The sequence below is a fragment of the Plasmodium berghei genome (genome assembly GCF_900002375.2).
Source record: "Plasmodium berghei ANKA genome assembly, chromosome: 1".
NCBI lineage: Eukaryota > Apicomplexa > Aconoidasida > Haemosporida > Plasmodiidae > Plasmodium > Plasmodium berghei.
In genome coordinates, this window is record NC_036159.2 from 31031 (window position 1) to 51779 (window position 20749).

The 20749-nt window shown below is 22.3% G+C and overlaps 5 protein-coding genes and 1 pseudogene across 5 annotated transcripts, besides 1 other annotated feature; 4 read left to right on the top strand and 2 right to left on the bottom strand.

Moving 5' to 3' along the window:
* The first annotated feature begins 2239 nt into the window (after positions 1-2239).
* On the top strand, positions 2240-3554 carry PBANKA_0100300 (annotated as a pseudogene).
* Positions 2240-3554: a sequence feature (lysophospholipase, putative, pseudogene).
* A 2259-nt stretch (positions 3555-5813) lies between these two features.
* PBANKA_0100400 (reticulocyte binding protein, putative) lies at positions 5814-7753 on the top strand (the record flags this gene model as incomplete). Its single annotated transcript, XM_034568182.1, has 2 exons — positions 5814-5868; positions 5967-7753. 2 exons carry the CDS (start codon positions 5814-5816, stop codon positions 7751-7753), a joined length of 1842 nt encoding a protein of 613 aa, XP_034419604.1.
* A 1268-nt stretch (positions 7754-9021) lies between these two features.
* Positions 9022-10453, bottom strand: PBANKA_0100500 (BIR protein; the record flags this gene model as incomplete). Its single annotated transcript, XM_034568293.1, has 3 exons — positions 9022-9096; positions 9274-10245; positions 10445-10453. 3 exons carry the CDS (start codon positions 10451-10453, stop codon positions 9022-9024), a joined length of 1056 nt encoding a protein of 351 aa, XP_034419605.1.
* Positions 10454-11758: 1305 nt separating this feature from the next.
* Positions 11759-12241, top strand: PBANKA_0100600 (schizont membrane associated cytoadherence protein; the record flags this gene model as incomplete). The annotated part of the gene is made up of 1 exon (XM_034568404.1): positions 11759-12241. One exon carries the CDS (start codon positions 11759-11761, stop codon positions 12239-12241), a length of 483 nt encoding a protein of 160 aa, XP_034419606.1.
* Positions 12242-14284: 2043 nt separating this feature from the next.
* PBANKA_0100700 (Plasmodium exported protein, unknown function) lies at positions 14285-15443 on the top strand (the record flags this gene model as incomplete). Its single annotated transcript, XM_034568515.1, has 2 exons — positions 14285-14362; positions 14556-15443. 2 exons carry the CDS (start codon positions 14285-14287, stop codon positions 15441-15443), a joined length of 966 nt encoding a protein of 321 aa, XP_034419607.1.
* Positions 15444-16528: 1085 nt separating this feature from the next.
* Positions 16529-20677, bottom strand: PBANKA_0100800 (zinc finger protein, putative; the record flags this gene model as incomplete). Its single annotated transcript, XM_034563730.1, has 1 exon — positions 16529-20677. The coding sequence occupies one exon, from the start codon at positions 20675-20677 to the stop codon at positions 16529-16531; it is 4149 nt and encodes a 1382-aa protein (XP_034419608.1).
* Between the last annotated feature and the right edge of the window lie 72 nt (positions 20678-20749).

Here is a 20749-nt window from a genome sequence, read left to right on the forward strand (position 1 = left end):
AATCCGTTTTATCAAAATATTAAATTTGTTATTAAATTAAATTATTAAAATAATTTAAGGCCGCTTATAACTTTAATAATTCTATGCTTATTTAAAAAAGTAAAACAGAGAAAAATATAGAAATTTACACAAAAATGCAAAAAACATGGAAGAAACAACGTTGTATAATAGTAAACAAAAATATAAAATACAACAAGCATATATGTATATTATCACAAATATATCTTATTCCATCACTCTTCCAAAATAAACAATAAGGATAGTATAAAGCATCTTCATTTACGTCGTATTTTCATATAAAATATTAAAAACACAATAAGTATGTATTAGTGCTTCGTCAGTGCACAATAACGATGCTACTTTTTTATGCAAAAACATTATGTCGTTAAAAATATGTTAACTGCCTATAAACTGCAAACAAGTATTTACTTTCTTTCAAATGCTCATGATTTGAGTTGAAAACATATATAATGTCGTATTTATAAAAATTAAAAGCATTTGTGGGCATGGTGAAAATTATGCACCATATTATCACCAATTTTTAACATTTTGTGTAAGTCATAAATAGTTATTGATGCTAAATTCATATGCAAAGGGATAATGTTTTATAATTATTTAAATATAACTCGTATGTGTAAGACATCATCATTATCTTATTGGTTATATATATTTAACAAATTGCATAGCCAACCAAATGCTATTAAGCATAAAAAATTAAATCAAAACAAAACCAAGAATACAAAGCATAGAGAGAAACCATTTATTAAGCATTTTATTTACTATTTTGTGCTTAATTATCTTTGTTCATAATTAACAGCATTCCTCAAATCCAATTCAATGTATTTTATATAATAATTCAAATATATTTTTAAGAAAATTATTTTTTGGATATTCTATATAACGCACATTTTTATGAACAAATATAACATAATGTTTTTTAGGGTTTATAATATATCGAAAAATATAAATAATAAAATGTATTAAACACACTTATTTTTCACGTCTTGATAATTTAGAATATTAAGAAAACCAACCCTTAAAAACACAATTTTATATAGATTTTGAGAATATTTAAAAATAGAGATTCTATTTTTTTTTTGTTCTGCTATTTGGGATCGTTTTTATTTTGTTAATGTATGCTAAATATAATAGTATATATATTAACTCAATTGTGATAATAATTTAAATTATAAACACATAAAATGAACAAATTAACTTTTAAATATGTTTATAAAGTTTACGGTTAAAATTATATCATAACTTTTAGCAATATATTTTTAAATATAGACAATAATTTTGAGGTAAGTAAAATATTTATTACTTTAAATAAAAAAAAGATGTAAACATTTTTATAGATTTTCTTGTAATGTATAATTAGTGTCATAAATCATTAACAATTCTAAAGTATTATATCTATTAGTAATATTTCTTTCTAGGAAATTATTATATTCTATACTTGTTATAATTAAAAAATTATATTAGTAATAATATATATAGTTTTTTTTATTTATACCAACTTAAATGTACTTGTTATTATATCGAAGTAAAAAAAAAAATTGGGGTTGTTTTTTTTCGTCGCTTTTGCAAATAAATATGCTATGCGTATTGTATTTAATCATTATTATTTCCTAAGTAAAACCATTATATAAATCATTATTTACTAATAAAAAAATAATACATGGAAATTATATATTTAAATATATATTTTTTCTTAGACCAAATTTGAACTACCGAAATTAAGAAAATTAAATAAAACAAAAAATATATTAACGGAAAGCAAACGATATATAATAATTTGTATTCATCTTATTATATTAATTGCAATTTCATCTGGTTACATGAAATACTAGTAAAAACTTCGAAATAAGATAAAGAACTATAATTATACATTTTTTCCCATTTCTTATAATTTATTTACGATTTGTCATATTATTGTAATATACATGCAATTCTATTAATATTATTTGATAGTAATTAATATGTATATAGAGTTTGTATGTATAAATTTATATAAAGCCATAATATGATTTAGTATAGTATAATTTTTTCTGTTAATAATATATATAGATATATTTGAAAATTAAAATTTTAATTATATATATATATATGTAGATATATCCATTTTATGCAAAAAACAAAGACATTTACTATTCAAAATGCCTTATTAAAAGGAAAAGTAATATATAAATATATATATTTTTAGTTGTATCATAGATTATTATATTCCATAATATTGGTGATGGAAGAAATTGAATTGAATAATCCTGAATTAAGAAATACAAAATATAATTTACGATGGGTGATCCTAAGACAGGTTGTTTCTGTAATAAAAATGGTTTACTTTTAAAAACATATGGGTGGCTGATTAAAAATGATATAGGAAATTATATTGTTATGCATGGGTTCAAATATCATGCTCGATTAACTTTTATGAGAATAAATTTAAAATGCCAAATAACAATGAGGACTTAGTAGTAGACAATAATAATTACTATATTTATAAAGATAGTTGGATTGAAAAAATTTAATAAAATGGTTATTCAGTATATGCACTATATTTGCAAGGACATTGGGAATCACAAGCATGGAAAATTTAAGAGGAAGTTCTAATAGTTTTGATGATTTAGTTGATGATGTAATACAATATATGAACCAAATTCAAGATGAAATCTCAAATGATAATCAAACAGATGATGAATCTCATAATATAGTAACAACTAAAAAAAAACTTCCTATGTATATTATTGGGCATTCGATGGAGGAAATATTGCTTTAAGACTATTACAATTATTAAGGAAAGCAAAAGAAGACATAATTAAGGAATGAAATTCAAATAACTATAAAAATTGTAACACCATGCTAGAAAATTTTACTAATGTTAATGAAGTTGCAATGATATGAATAATTCTAATGATTATAATTCCGATAATTCATGTGCTAGTACCTCTGCTACGACAAATACTATTGCTAGTGATAAAGATGAAGGATTCTATAATTATTTATATAAATTAAATATTAAAGATTGCGCAACATTATTTGGAATGATGAGAATAAAAACAATATTGAATGATGGAAAAAATTCATTTAAACATTTTTATTTACCTATAGTAAACTTCATGTCTCGTATAGCGACCCATGCACTAATTCCGTCAAAATTTCGTTATAATATATCCAAGTATGTTGCTAGTATATATAAACACGATAATTTTCGAAATAATAATGGAATCAAATTTAAATGTATGGCTGAACTTATAAAGGCAACGATCCAATTGGAGTGTAATATTAATTACATTCCAAATGATATTCCTTTATTATTTGTGCATTCAACAGATGATAGTGTTTGTTCTTATAAAGGGGCAGTTTAGTTTTATAATAAAGCAAATGTTAATGAAAAAAAATTACACCTTGTTGATGATATGAATCATGATATAACGATGGGGCCAGGAAATGAAAACATTTTAAAAAAAATTATTGAATGAATTTCTAATTTAAGAAGGGATGATGAAGATGAAATAAATGGTGAAATAGAAGATGAAAAAGAAAATGAAACATAAAATGCCCCTTATAATGTTTATATTAATTATTGTTTTGTTTTTTTATAAACATAAATGTAACTTTTTCGATTAATTTTTTAAGTCAAAACATAAAAAGATAATAATAAATATATTATATCTTTTTACATTGTATATATGTTCTTTGTTATTTCAAATTGTTTTTTTAAATTAAATTTGTATATAATGATTTTAGTTGGAATTTGAAGCTATATATATAATGTATAGTTATATATAATATTTGTGAATTAATACGAATTAAAATTAATTATGTAATAACTTATAATTATCTTCATGTTCTTATAATTAATAAAAGGGTAATTAAAATAATATTTTTTATATTTATTATTTGCTGTTTATTTATATGTAAGACGATTTTAAGGACAAAAAAACGAAGAATAAAATTTAGAATTAGAATATAATTTTAAAAATAAAATGTTGTTGAAGCAATTTAAATATGATGGATTTATTACGTAAATTTGTGGAAAAGCATTATTTAGATGTGTGGATATATTTTTTTATATAATAATATTTCTTAATGAATATACGTATTTCATAAGGAAAATCGACAGCTGGTTTCTTAAATTAACAATATATATTTTTAAAATTATAATATTACTACCTTGCATATGTAATATATGTTCATTTATAATGTATTTAGATTATTTGGTCGTGTAGAAGTTATTCCACTTACTAGCTTTTATATACAATTTTATCCTGAAAATTTTATAAGTGTGTCATATAAATATTATAATTGAAAAAATATATGAACCTTTATAATATTTCAATGGGATTCTAGATTATATCTAAACTTCAGTTGTATAAAATACAATTTTATAATAAAAAATATATATCTGTTAAAAATGATCAAATTGATTCGATCGCAGCGTGTTTCTATTATTTGTATATTTTTTAACATATACATTGTTTAATAAACATTATTATATTTCTATTTATATATTTGCACAAGAACATATTGTATAATATTCTAAGAGATGGATATAATTATTATATTCATTATAACAGTTATATATATATATATATATATAATTTTTTTTTAATTTTTACTTACATATATTTAAAGAGTTTTTTTGTTATATTATAATAGCTTTAATAAAATCAAATAGACAAATGAGTATTATCAAATAATAAAAAATTCAATAAAACATAATCCCCAATTTAAAATTTTGACCCCTATAAGTCATATTGGAATGCGCACATTTTAAAAAATATAAGATGTAAAAAATGTATTTTTCAATATATTTAGTGTTTTAAAATTTTTTTATTATAATAATATAGAAAAGTCCTACATTATATTTAAAGATTCCATATATGTTTTTAAAAAATTTATGTTATATATTGTGTTAATAAATCCATTACCTTTCAGTAATAATATATATAACGAAAAATTAAAAACAACATAGATATTTTCTCAAAAAAAAATTTCAATATTATAATTTCATTGCACTTTTCTAAAATAAAAATATCCAACATGATGCAATAAATTAGAACAAATTTGTTTTAAGGAAAATTTTATATATTTAAGATTCCCCCTTAAAGCTATTAATCATCTAAAATTTTTAGATAAAACAATAATATATAAAAAATTATGTTAAAAGTAATATATTTATTTTAAATGTTATTATAACTAATTTATGTATAATTATACATAGTTTATTTGTACCGCATTAAAGTTATTTAACTAATTTTTGTTGTTGTGCATTATAGTTTCCGTTTGTTACATATATGCACATAAATTTCGTGGTTTATTTATAAATCTGGCAACTATATTTCAATTCTATTTTTTTTTTCTTTCATAAATTCAATTTATTTGATTTTTATATGCTACTACTTTGATCCTTATAATATTTTTTTTGTTTTTTATAAATCACGATAATTACAATTATAAGATAACTAATTTTTTTGACAATATATTTACGACAAATATAAATAATCACGTTAAGCTTTTGGATTACTATTATATATATATATATATATAATTTAGTTTTTTTTTGTATTTGATTTTTATATTTGTACTATAATTTAGAACAATTCTAAAAATAATATAGATGCAATATTTAATCTACACACATATAAGCATAAATTTATATTTCATATATATATACAGTTTCTTTTGAATAAAAAAGTACATAATATAAAATTTGGAAAATTCAATTAAAGAAAATCAAATTTCATCCAAAAATATAATTAAAATTAGACTATTGTCAGCGGCCCTCAAAATTTATTTATTTCATTTAAAATATGGGGAATTGTATATATTTAAAACCAATATTTATTATTCTATTAATCTCTGCAGGTAATAATAATTATATTTGTGTATATTTATCCAGAAAAGTATATTTTTTTTTTTCGATGTAAATGTTTTTTAAATTTTATTTTGCCATTTCTATATAGGTATGATATATAGGAGAAACGTCTGGTCATATGCACATAAAAATGATTCAGAAACAACTTCTTTTTTATTTGACGACAGTATAAGTCTAAATGCAAACTCAAAAAATTATCAAACAAATGAAACCAATTTAAACAATCCACCAATTTTAGATGAAAAGTTTCATGATATCGAAAATAAAAGTATAAATCAAAATGATATTAGTAATACAAGTAATCCATCATATAATAATCGCATGCTAGAAACTGTCCCAAATTATATAAACGATTTAAATAATGACAAAAATAAAGATAAACAGTTAATTAATACTACGATTTCTTTTATTGATCGTCCAAATGCATATATATTAGATGATAATATACTAAATAACATAGATATCATATATAATGGAGAAAGTAAAATATCGTTATATAAATATTATAAACTAATACACTATTCGGTTCTTTTGAATAATTTTCTATATCAATTTATGTATTTTAAATATCATATAGACGCTATATGGAAATCATATGGTCAAGTTAACCGAGAAATTAGAAATGCAGAAGAAGAGTGCGTAGATAAGAGGAAAAAATTAGCACACAAAATAGACCAATTACAGGACGCCATTTATAATTATGAAAATAAACCAAATCAAGATGATGATAAAACCTTAAAACAAATAACAACTGAATTTATTCATTGTATAAATGATAAATTCAAAACAGTTTACCCCAGTATCTTCTACATGAGTAACTACGCTGATTTCGTATATCGTTCTGTAAATTTGGGCCATCCTCATTACATGGACTTATGTTATGAAATTCGTCATAAAATAGTTAAAACAGAATTTAATAATAAGTTAAATCGAATTAGAAATCCAGCTATTCTGAAATCGGATGAATATGTGAATCTCATAAATAAAGTAATAGAAATTGCAAATAAAAACGAAGAATTAAAGAATGTTATATATCCACTTAATTTCATTAAAAAATACATTGAAGATATAAGAAAAAAATATAATTCTTGCATAACCAAATTAAATAGTGCAAATGCTCAATTAATTGTAATTGAAATAAATGCTAAAAAAATGAATTATAGTAATAAAAGTAAATCCATAAAAAGAATAACAGATTTAGCAAATGCCTATGCCGATTTTAATATAAATTATAAAAATATAATTGACCTAGAAAGTGTGTATAATAATAAAATCCAAGCTTTTAACAATGTTCTTAATTTTATCCCACATATTTTAATTGGAAAAATAGATATATGTACAAACCATGTGGTTTCAAATGATGATTACGATTTCAAAATCATAAAGCCTATATCTATATTAAATAAATTAGAAAATATATTTTTTAAGGCATTTGGTTTTAATTTCAATGAAAAATATGTCAAAACCCCTTTAGAAATACCTAATAGTGAAATTAATCAGATAATATCAGAAACAATAAGTAATATGAAAAACTTAAGTGATTTAATTAAAAAAATGGAAAATGAATATAAACAAGTTGAAACAAGACATAATATCGAAAATACAATTAAAAAACTAATTATTGATGTGAATTTAAATCAAGTACAAAATAAACTTACAGAAGCAATACAAAAAGCTAAAAATTGGAAATCTTCAAAAATCGAAACTAAAAAAAAATTAGACAATGATAATAAAACAGTTCTTGAGTTGGAAACGAAAATTAAAGATTTATGCGGAAATTTTACAGATAAACTTAATAATTCACAATTTATGAAAATATATAAAGATTCGCTAATAAAAAATCATATTATATTGGAAACTTCCACAAGCATTTAAATTTTAATATATTTATAGTTAAAGGTAATCGTATTAACTGGTCATAAAAGACTGCACATAATACATTTCTTTAATTAATAATAAAAAATAATAAACCAACAGTATTGGATTTGACATAATTTAAAATGCCTTAAGTTCCATGTAAATGTAATAAAAAATTAATTTAAGCTCATATAAAATTGTATGAAACAACGCATATACGTGGGGAATTAAATACTTAACAAATGTATCAAATAATTTTCAAAATATTCACATATAATTATTTGTACAAAAATATTATTGCATGAACAACCATAAATTATAAAAATATAATGAAAAAGTAATCAAAATATAATTTTGGGGTACTATAGACATTTTATATAAATAGTAATGAACTTTTAATCAAATAAAACATGTGTGTGATATAAATAAAAGCCTCATTTAATTAAATATTAAAGTCCTATATTAATTGAAAAATAAAGATTTGTTAAAAAAAATATAGAAATAAGCATGTTTCAACTTATATATCTATCATTTATATTCCACACTAAATATGCGTCGAACTCCTAAATAAAGTAATTTACTTGTTACTAACATTTCTGTTTTTACTTTTTAAATTGTATAACATTACGAAATTGGATACTATTCATTTACCAACAAAACTTGTTTATATATTTTTTAATTTATTAAAAAAAAACTTATATGAGCTTGTGATTAACATTGTATGTGTTAAAAGAAAACAAAAACAAAAACATAATATATATATATATATGTGCATATATGAAATGCAACAAATGTGTGTAGTTTAAATATATTTAATATACCTTTTGGTCGTGAGTAGATTACATTAGTCAAAAAATAAAGCATAAATGTCCCTACTCAAATAAAATACCAAATTAAAAATAATTTATTGATTTTACAAATATAGCATAAAATAATCAATTCTATGAAAATAATTATTTTTAATAATCATCTTTTCTTATTAAAATAAAGATAATAATTGGTTACATTTTAATTAGTTTCATTAAGATGTCAACATTTGATTATTGTATGAACCACAAAGCTTATCAAATTTATACATATTTGCTTCATTTTTAGCGTAAATGATCTCTTAACGTTTCATATCTTTACAATACCAGCACACCATTCCGATTTGTCTCTTTTATAGTTGTATAATAATTTGCAATATTAGGATTGATGAGCATGATATGACATTAAATATGATTATTATTCTCGGACCATAATCATAAACTAAAAACTCTTATAAATACCCTTTAATATGTTAAATACTATAAGGATATTTCTGCCTGTGTGTTTTGGCTCCTATTTTGTACACTGGATGTAGATTTTACAATCTTAGTAATCTAAAAAGGTAATAAAACAATAAATAAATTATTTACAATGAATAAAATAATAAAGTATAATTAGTGTTTTTATTTGATAACCACAAATAATCAAATATATAATACATATGCATGATATTGCTAATATTCCTATAATATATCTCCTATTTTCACAGGGGTGCAAATATATTTTTTTACTTTGTGTACTCCAAAACAGGTTACTAGGATTCCAGAAAATAATACAATTAATAATATTATATCATTATAATTATTGATATATATTTCGCTAATTGTATTATATAATGATTTAAGAATATATATTACATAAGCAAGCAAATCAGTTGGCTCTTCAATAGCAGTTTCAACTTCATATAATGATCTTCCTTTATTTTCTGTAATTCCATAAGATATTGTTTCTAATCCATTCCTAAGTTTTATTGTTGTTCGTACAGGCGCGTTATTTACATTCATGAATATATTTACAATACTCTTATAGCATTGGTTAAATAACTGTGCAACTGCAAGCCCCGTGACAGATAAATTACATAATACGCCTTTAGGGTTGTATTTTTCATAATCACGAATGTATTTATTACATATATTTTCCTCTTCTATTGTACATACTGTATTCCATTCATAATAAGCTGGAATCGCAGATCGTAAATAATCAATATATGCATTACAGGCTTTATTAGTATCTTCTATAGCCGCAGATTTAATAGTCTCAAAATTTTCAACATAATCAGCTAAATATTTAATTTCTTTTAAATAGTTTATATCTACTAATGTATTGTCTGGTTGACATATATCTTTATTGCCATTAAATTTATCAGCATTCATATTCTCCCAGCTATTTAAAAGTATATCTAATGTTATAAAAAAACTTAAACTATTATCATTCAAATCTGAATTTTTATACACTTGCTCGTATAGCCAATAATTCAAATCATAGCAATGCTTCCCATATAGTTTATCATCATCACGATTTTCATTTAAAAATGTCACATTTCTATGTAATTTATAAACAATTTCACGAACCCATTCTGACGGTTCAAATATTGGCTCTATTCTCTTCCAATATTTATTAGGTTTTTCTTTATCTTCGTCGGATACATTTTCATTAAGTTTGTTGTAAAACTCATATGAAGGTAAATGCTCATATCTTTCCTCCTGGAAAGTTTAAAAGAAGAAAAGGTAATTCGTTTTATATAAATCATAAAACTATATATATAGCGCAGCATATGAAATAAAAAATACAATATAACTATAATACAGTTTACAATAATAAAAATTTAGAATTAAAAAATAACAGACAAAAAAGTAAAAAGATTAAAAAACACATTATTTTATAAATCGATGTAGGTATTACTTCCTCCATTTATAAATAAAATTCCTTTGCTTAATTGTATATATATTTCTCAAAAAAAGTCATTAAACTATAAACTATTATAGTAACAAAAACCTATTATAGTATATTCAGCAAGTTAATATAAAATATTATTATTATATTTTTTTAATATAGCACAAACGAAAATAATAATAATAATAATAAAATGGATAAAAAAAGTACAATATTGTAAAATATTATTAATAAAAGAAAAGAGGGCAATTAAATTATATAGATAAAATTAATTACTAATGTATAATTCTTTAAAAAGTATAAAAAATAAAAAAGTTTACAGTTTATTCTTAATATGCGTGCTTTTAATAGTAAATCATTCAAAAATAACATTTAATTAAATTCGTTATATATATAATACTATAGAGATATTATATACTACTAATAATTTATTTTTGGTATAATAACATATTTTATTAAAAGGAAAAAACAACATTATAAATATATCGTTATTTTTCATTAAGCATTATTATTATATTTTTTAATTATATAACAGTATTATTGTTTTTTATGACTCTCCCTTTTAAATTAGTCCACGAATTCTATTATGTATATATTTAAAAATGGCAGTGTATATATAATCAAATACCAAGGATAATATCTATATATTTATATTTTCTAAAAGAGACATTTTAGATATAATATAAACTTTATTGTAATTATTACATTTCACGTAAAAATATATAATTTTTTTCGAGGAAGTTTTAAATAAAATATTTATATGATATATTTATTAATTTTTTATTTAATTAGTAATTTGTTACATTTATATATTGAACCCATTTTAAAAATATACATATTAAATAGCTTTAGAATTATGACAATTAATTTTTATAATAATAAAAAGTTCCATTTATTTGTTTTCTGAATCGGTAAAGAGTATTAATAAAAACCCAATTGTAAACGGTCCCAATATATTTTTTAAAGAATGTGTTACTATGTATTTAAATTACCCAAATTAAACAAGTAAAAAATATCACAATATATATTATTTTCCCCGAGATGCTATAAATAATTATTTTTGATAGATTGACAAATATATATTGTTCTTTTTTGACGTAATGCATTATATATCATATATGTAGCACTTTTTAGTTTTAAAATAATAATTTAATATAATACACAGTGCATGCACCATTTTACATGAATCTGATATAATACTTATTTATCATTTTATTTATTAGCCATTTATTATAAACAAACTATATATTATTATCTTTTACATACATCCTTAACTCTTTTAACAACCAGTACACATAATATTTGCAACATTGTGAATATAAAATGAAATATTTAACGCACATATTTTTTTTTATTATACTTTTTCAATTTATAGTTGATAAATACGATAACAATGGAAAATCATTGGACAAGTTTTTAAATATACGAAATGAGAGATTTCTAGTAGAATATTATGACGCTAACATTGATCAATATAATGGCAATCAATCAAAAAAAAAAAAAAATATATATACATATGAATCAAATGGTATTTCACAAAACACTACTAATACCAAAAACCAATCAGCAAGTTTTTATGCACAACCTACCCACGGCCAATATAAATACCATCGCAATAATGTATATACTCCCTCTGAAGAGTTCAATTTTTATAATAGTACGTTCATGGAAAGGCTAAGACATAATTCTAAGATCATTATGGGATCATCTGCAGCGATATTTTTTCTTGTCGAAGATTTAGGAATTAGAGCTGTGCTATTTTTAATATTTTCTGCTGCTGTACTCGCTTATTTCACTTCCATATAAATTAAAAGAACAAACACATATTTATATATTAAAATAATAATAATATTCTTTTACTATTATTAATGAGATAAATATGAAATTATGCATATTTAACTAATAAAAAATACACAATGTGCATTATAAATATAGCAATCGTTACAATATATTTACATTATTAATATATTTTCATTATTTGTGAATGTTAATAATTAAGTGTTATGGATATGGTAGATTATTTTATACTTGAGACAGTGTGCTTATGCATCTATGTATTAATTGTTATTATTAAAATTTATAATAAAGTGCAATAAGCTATATTTTGAAATATTTCCTATATAAATATATACATTTTATGAGTTTATAATTCTATATACATTCTTGTATTAATATTAAATGAATTTTTTTTTGTGAAAAAACATAAATAATATATAGTGATAATACACAAATGATTGAAACGTGAGGTGAAACATCTTTTCATTTATGAATACAACTCTTTAAGTATGTTTTTTTTTCAGTGAAAACGCAAACTTGTATAGAATATATTTTTTTTATTAGTTCTCCATCATTATTTATATAGTTTTATCTCCCCATAAAATATTAATAATACAACCCATGATAAGTTTATTTACATAAAAAAATTAGAATATATTTAAAAAAAACGCTAAAAATAATTTCGTTTTTAAGCAAAGATATCATACAAAATATATTATATAATAAGATATATTTACTGTATATTTTTTCCTTAACTGCAAAAATTTTTACCCCACCCAATTTTATTATGTCGAATTATTATCTTACAGCTCAAATAAATATATTATGTCAGTTTCTTTTTCTTATTAATTTAAAACCTTTGTTTATTTAAAAATGCATAAACAGTATTTAATTTGCATACCTATGGGTTGCAATATTCTACAGATAAAATTCGTTTGCTTAATATATTATAAAACATAAAAAGGAAAAATATATAAGTTATAGAATAAACCTATATTTTTTTAGAATATTAACATTTTTCTCCTTTTAATGTATCTAGAATATTATAACCGTGGAAAAAATAAATTAAAGTAATAATAATCATTCACAATCCCATAGTTTGCAATATCGGGTCTTTTTTTTATTTTTTTATTTCATGATTAATTTCAAATTTAATACAATTAATAATAAATATGTGTAAATATATTAGTACTAGGGCCATTATATAGAAATATACATATTAAATTATGCTATAACTAATATTATTGGATCGAATTCCATTTTTTTAATTATATTACTAGTAATAAATTAAGAATTATACACAAAATTTTTATTTAATTCTATTGTAACGATTAAATAATACAAACTAATAATAAATAATAGTAATAATTTAGTTATAATAAACAAAATAGAAGAAACAAATCTAGCAACACTAATAATTACGCGATTTAAATTAAAATTTTTAATAAATTGTATCATTTAAACACAATAAATCGTTACAAGTCGTCAACATTCTGATAATAACATAAATAACATATTTAGATAGCACTATCTTTATATATATTATTCGCTATAAAATATATTTAAAATATATAAATAATAATGTATTTTCATAATATATAGTGCGTTTTATATTTGCAGGAATATTCTAAAGAATATCATAAAATAAGTTATTGATATATTATCAAGTTAATAAACAATTTAAAATAAATAATAAATATTATAATAATGCACGCGTTGCTTATTATGTATATATATTAATGCTATATTGTATTATATAAACATATTATTAAAAAAATTTATATTTTTATATCACGCATGCGTCGCTACATGTTCACAATTTTTACTAGCTTCCTTCTTTATATAAATAGATATATTTATTAGATATAAAATTATTCTATATTGTTAAAGTTTATTACATTTTGTTAACAACGCTAAATATATTTTTTCAATTTTAATAATTATTTCTAATAAAAACATTAAAAAAATATTTTAATAATAAATAATTTAATATTAATCTGACAATACTAATATATTTAAAAAAAGTTAATATACCGAGCCCCCCAACAAAAATAAATAATAATAACAAAAAAAATGGCAAATTGTTCTCTAGTTTCTGGGAAGCTATTCCTTTTATCTATTATACTATTATTACCATATATAATTAATTATGTAATAAAAAATAAATAATATTTTAGTTATATATGCGTTTCATTAATATATACACTTTTTTTAATATACATGCTTGTTGAATATATTATCAATATGTGTACATCATCCTATATTTACATTTATACTTTAATGTTTTTTCTAATTATACCATAAAAATAATATTATTGTCACATTTTATATATACAATTTGTAGGCAAATAACAAGGAAAGCAATCACAATGTATCATTTGCAACAAATAAAGAATTAACAAGATTATTAGCAGAACCAACAAATGATCTCGGGGTCAATAAATCCCTCGAAGACGATTCTGTCGATTCTGAATCAGATGATGCTGTTGATTCTGACGCAGATGATGCTATCGATTCTGATGCAGAATCTTTCCTTGGATCCGACTCAGAATATGAAATAGATTCTGACCCAGAATCTAGCCTTGAGTCCGAATCCGAATCCGACCCCGAATTCGATAATGAATCCGATCGTAAAGAAAGATCTAAGTTCTTTAGAAAGTCAAAACAAAATAATGATGAATCACATCAAACAGAAGAGAATGATGCTGAATCCAACCAAGCAACAGCAGAAGCATCATTAAATGATTTATTTCAAGGTAATGGTAATCAAGAAGAAATTCAAAAAACATTTTCAACATTACCACCCCATATGGAAAATCTCATGAGCCTCAAAGAAATGTTAAGCAACGATTTATCGAATAATGATGAAATTGATGAAGAAAAAAGGGCACATATGGATGAAAAAATCGATAAGATCGGAAATATGTTAACCGATTTTATATCAGAATTCAATTTAGGAGATCTTATTCAACAAAATATGAGTGAAATTTTAAATCTCACTCAAAATGGTGAACTAAACCAAGATCCTATCTCTTTCATGAAATTTTTAAATGTTGCTTCAAGTCTAGCTAATTCATTCGCTGACACATTCAAGGATAAAAACGGAAAACCCGATAAGCGTAAATTGCAGGAACAAGGTAAATTAATGAAAGCACACATGAAAATGATACTTAAAGAAGTAAACAAACCATTGCCAGAAAAACAAACAGAAAACGATACACTTGAAAATTAAAAAAAATAAACGATTTTAATTATCATTAAGATACAAATATAATAATAAATTTATTATCTTCACCATGATGCATATTTTGCATATGAAAAACATCATAATACAGTTTTATAGATATATTCGAATAAAAACATTATATATATGCGCAAGATGCATATATTATTTCTATTAATTTTGTTTCCAATATTTTTTTAATAGATGCAATTATATAATGTAATTTTAATTGTATGCATAAAGTTTGAGTTTTTAACTTTTGCGCGATTTCATGCCCATCTTTATTATTTTAAAATAATATAAGATTTTGATTTATTGCTTCGAATAAGAAAAAGTATATAATACCTCTATGTTAACTATAAATGTATGCGTAGATTTTGTAATTTAATTCGCAATCATAAAGCTTTGAAATATTGCATATTAATAGTTTTGGTTTTTAACTTAAATATTTTTTTACATATATTATATAGAAAAACAAGCTCACAAATTTGCTTTGATGATTCATTAATTGCTCGATTTTTATTAAGGTATATACCCAATCCCTATTAAATCGTCCTTCTGTTTTTTATGGCGAAATGTTAATATTATGGATATTTTGGAATAATCATTATATAGATATAATTTATATAGGGTAAATGTGCATAAAGTTTATATAGGGTAAATGTGCATAAAGAAAATAGGTCTAAGTTTAGGCTTATTATATATTATTTAACTAATCATAAAAAATATAAATTAACAAACAATTAAATTGAACCTAATATGCTGTTTTTTCACTTGTAAAATATATGTATAAAAAATTTACATGCATGCTTTATTTTTAGGCTTTAATCAATTTAACAATTACACAAATTAACAAAAAATGTACAAAAATTTTATCATAATAATATGTATAAGTATATATATATATACATACACCTAAGCATGGATATATCCCATTTTTTAAGTATGAGAAGGAAAAGAAAAAAAAATAATAATATAATGTTACCAATGTTATTCACAAACTTTAAAAAATATAAAAAAAGTGTATAAAAATTATATATATTCCTTTGTTTATATTTGTCTATCTTTTGTTTACATTTAATTTGGTTTTTATATCAGTCGTTTGCTTCAACCGAAGATATATAATTTTTTTCATATATACCATTAAATTTTTTTGAATTATCCCATTTATAATTACAAGGGTTAAGCGTATTATCTTTATTTGCATTTATTCCATATGTAATAATAACTTGTTTATATTTAATAATTTCTTCCCTTAAAACTTTTATTTGAGATATTAAATTTTTAATTTCATTTTTATAATGTTTACATTGCATACATGTGCTTCCATATAAATTATAATTTCCAAAAATATTGAAATAATTCGAAGAGTTATTAAGCACTCCGTATATTTCTGGCGTAAATTTATCACTATTATTAAATGGTATTGTATCGCTTTTATTATTTTCATAAAAATTGGTGTTAACTGAATTTGTTATATCAAAGTTTTCATTTATGCTATTACATGATAAAAATATATTTAATAAATTATTTGTATAATCGAATGATTCATTAGTTTGCCCATTATTCGTAATATTTTCCTTAATTTCGTCATTTTGTGTGCTGTTATGGCCACTATTATTACCATTGCTAAAGTTATTGTTATTACTATTACTTGTTAATGTATTAAACAACTCATTATATGTATCATCAGACGTGGTATCTATTTTAAAAATACTATCCATAGTTCTGTCTAATGCCCCATTTAATATGCCATTTAATGCATTGTTTAACACACCAGTTAATGTATCATTTATTCTCTCACTATTGTTACTCCTGATATTTTCCATTACATTATTTCTATTTATATCCTCTTTTATATCCGTAGAATCAGTATTATTGTTATTAATATTTTCAAGATGTGCTGATTTATTTTCTACATTTATGGAGCTATCAACATCATTTATTATATAATTATTATAAATACCTCTATTACTATCCTCAATTGTTTCATTATTCGGTTTATTATACTCTATTGTTTTGAAAACAAACAAATTATCTTTACTATTTATATAATTGATATCACTACTATTTTTAATATTGTTGACATTGTTGAAAATATATTCTGTATTAATCCTTTTTGTTAAAATGCTATTTCCATCATGTTTATTTTCATTATTGTTAGTATAATCACAAAATGATTCCTTCATATGGCTACTCATATTTCTGTCTACATTTTCATTTTTATTATCACCTCTATTTATCAATAAGTTTTGGTCATATTTAAAAAGGTTGTTATTGCTTGGTGTATTCGGGCACAATACATCCGTATTGTTCTTACAACGTTCTGTAGTATTGTTGTTATCCCCTTTTTCATTCACCATAACGTTATTATTTTCTATACTATTCACATTTTCGATATCGACGATTATATTTTTTTTTTTATTTTCTAATTTTACCTTTTCGTTATAATAACTGTTATATATTAAGCTTAAACCATAATTCTCTACTATAATATTATCATCATTGTTTATATCATTTTCAAGTTCTCTTTTATTTATACTGTTACTAAATACATTATTGTTATTCGTTTTCCTTTTATCAGCTTTCCCACTATTATTGATCAAATTATCGTTCCCCTTACTTTTATCTAAACATTTAATAGTATTATTCCATTCGTTACCGTTTATTATATTTTCTCCTAAAACGTCACTATATTTCCTATTTAGTTGTATAGACCACGTGTTATCCCTATTATCAATTTTATTTTTTTCAATATTTTTTGTTTTGTTTTTTTCCACATTCTTCTTATCAGTATTTTTATTATCAGCATCATCATTGTTGCTGCTAACAAAGTTTTCAGTAATATTTTTCTTGCCAACTTTGCTCATATTCTTATCTCCATTAATGTTGGTATTTTTCGAATATGCACCTTTTTTATTATTATTATTTTCATTATTTTTACATTTTGTACTTTTATTTTTTTCATTTTCTAGGCAGGCATTTTCATTCACACTTACATTACCATTATTGCTTCCAATTTTGCTAACGCAACTTAGAATCTTTTTACTTCCACCTTTTTCGTATTGATCTTTTTCACTATTACTATTTTTCGAGTTTCGGTTTTCCTTTTTAGGATTTTTCTTTTTATCATTTATATCAGTTTTTACTTCGCTGCTGTTTATTATGCTTGAATTTTTAGATTCTTCATCTCCGATATTGTTAGAAAACATTGATTCAGTATTATTACTAGTTGCATTATTTATTGTACCTTTTTTGTTTTTGTTTTTTTTCAGAGACCTATTTACACCTTTGGTGCTATTTCCAGATCCTAAAATGTTACCTGTATTGACTCCTGCATCTCCTTTTATTTCATTGTCTTCTGCTTCATTGTTTTCTTCTAACTCCTTTTCCATGCCTTTCATATCGTCATTCGCATTTCCATTGCCTATATTTTCGTTTTCTTTTTTAATTTTCATCTCTTTTATGTGTTCTTTATCTTCACCAGAAAATATTAAATTGCTTATGTTATTTTTAATTGTGTCATCAAAATTGAAATTATCAAAAGTTTTGCAATTATCAAGGTTAGGAAAATCTTTTATATTATTATCGATAGTAATGCCAGTATTATTATTGTAGAATGCAGAAAAACCATCAGTATAAGAAGTAGTATTAGTAATATTACCATTACAATCATTATCATTCTCATTATTTTTAATAACACTATTATCATTTTCATTATTATAATTATTAGTCGTAGTTCCATTACCAGTGGAAAAAACATTATTCTTAACAGCATTATTGTCATCATCAATGATCTCTAACATAGTAGGAAAGTTTACATAGTTTTCTGCTCCGGTTATATCATTTGAACTGTTTGAAAAAAAGGTGGAATTTATAAAATCAAAATTTTTATTAGAATTATTCATATCTGCTAGAAAATTGTCTCTGTAATTAGTTTCTAAGGTATTATATTTTTTATTTTTATTATCATCAATACCTTCTTGTATATTTGGTATATATTCGCAGGTTTTATTATAATTTATACATTGAAAAATGTTATTTCTTTGATTGTTATAATTATTATTATTATTGGCATTTTGTAAATAGTTTATATCATTACTCAAACCCTTTGTGTTTTGTGAAAAAAAGGAATTCAGTGATTGCCCATTGGAAGCATCTGTGGTATCTCTCCATTTAATTTTGTTTTTATTGCTATTGATATTATTATTATTACTATTGTTGTTATTATCATAATCAGTAAAACAAAATTCAACTATTTTATACGCATTATTATCTAAAATATCATAATTTACTCCACATTCTGTTCCGTTATTGCTATTATAACTTAAAGTTTCGTCACAACAAATGTTATTTTTATTTATATTATTTTCATTTATGTTATGCACGTTTTTGTCTAAGTTCACAATCCCAATTTCATTAATTTGATTAAGCCACCAAATATTACTATTTTTATTATCGTTATTATTTTTTATATGTTTTTTGTTCCCATTTATTCCTTTACTCCATGCATTATTAAATATAGAACTTGAATATTGAAACAATGCAGAATTCATAGATTTACATAAAATGTTATTTATATTGCTCAATTTGCCGGCATTTCCAATGCTACCACTTTCCATAATGTTACTTCCATTGTTTGCGTTTCCAGTTTGACCAATACTACCGATAGTCCCAATACTCCCCATATTTCCTATGTCGACAATTTCCATGTTAGAAATTCCCGAATTGTTATTATTCAGACTAGGCCATGTAGAATGAAAGGATGTACTTTTATTCAAAAATAAGTTATTTTTATTCGTGGTATAATTAAAATGCGGCATACGAATTTTTAATATACTTTCTACTTTTCTTCGGATTTCTTTATCATTTTTATTATGTTGTGTTAAAATACTATCGATATTATTCCTCCATTTATCCCATTTTTTTTCCCAAATAGTCCAATTCAAATGAGCTTCATTTTTATCATTTGAATCATGGTAAAAAGCGCATTTTTGAAAATAATCACATGCCCCATCTTTAGCCATTTGGCAAGCTTGTGTTTTATAAACTATTGGATGAAATATTTTCTCTAATTTTGTATGGGCTAATGGGCAATATGCATCGTCGCATTTTTTCATACGAGGACAATCAACTGGCAAATAAAAATATTCATTTGTTTCTCTTCTATCAAATTTATTTATTTCGTATGGGTACTTTTTCAGCTTGTTAAAAGATTTTGTTACGGGGACACCGATACTCATTTTGTTTATTTTTCCTTTTCTTGTATACTTTAATTCACGATCATAAACATAAAAAATTGTGAAATTAAATTA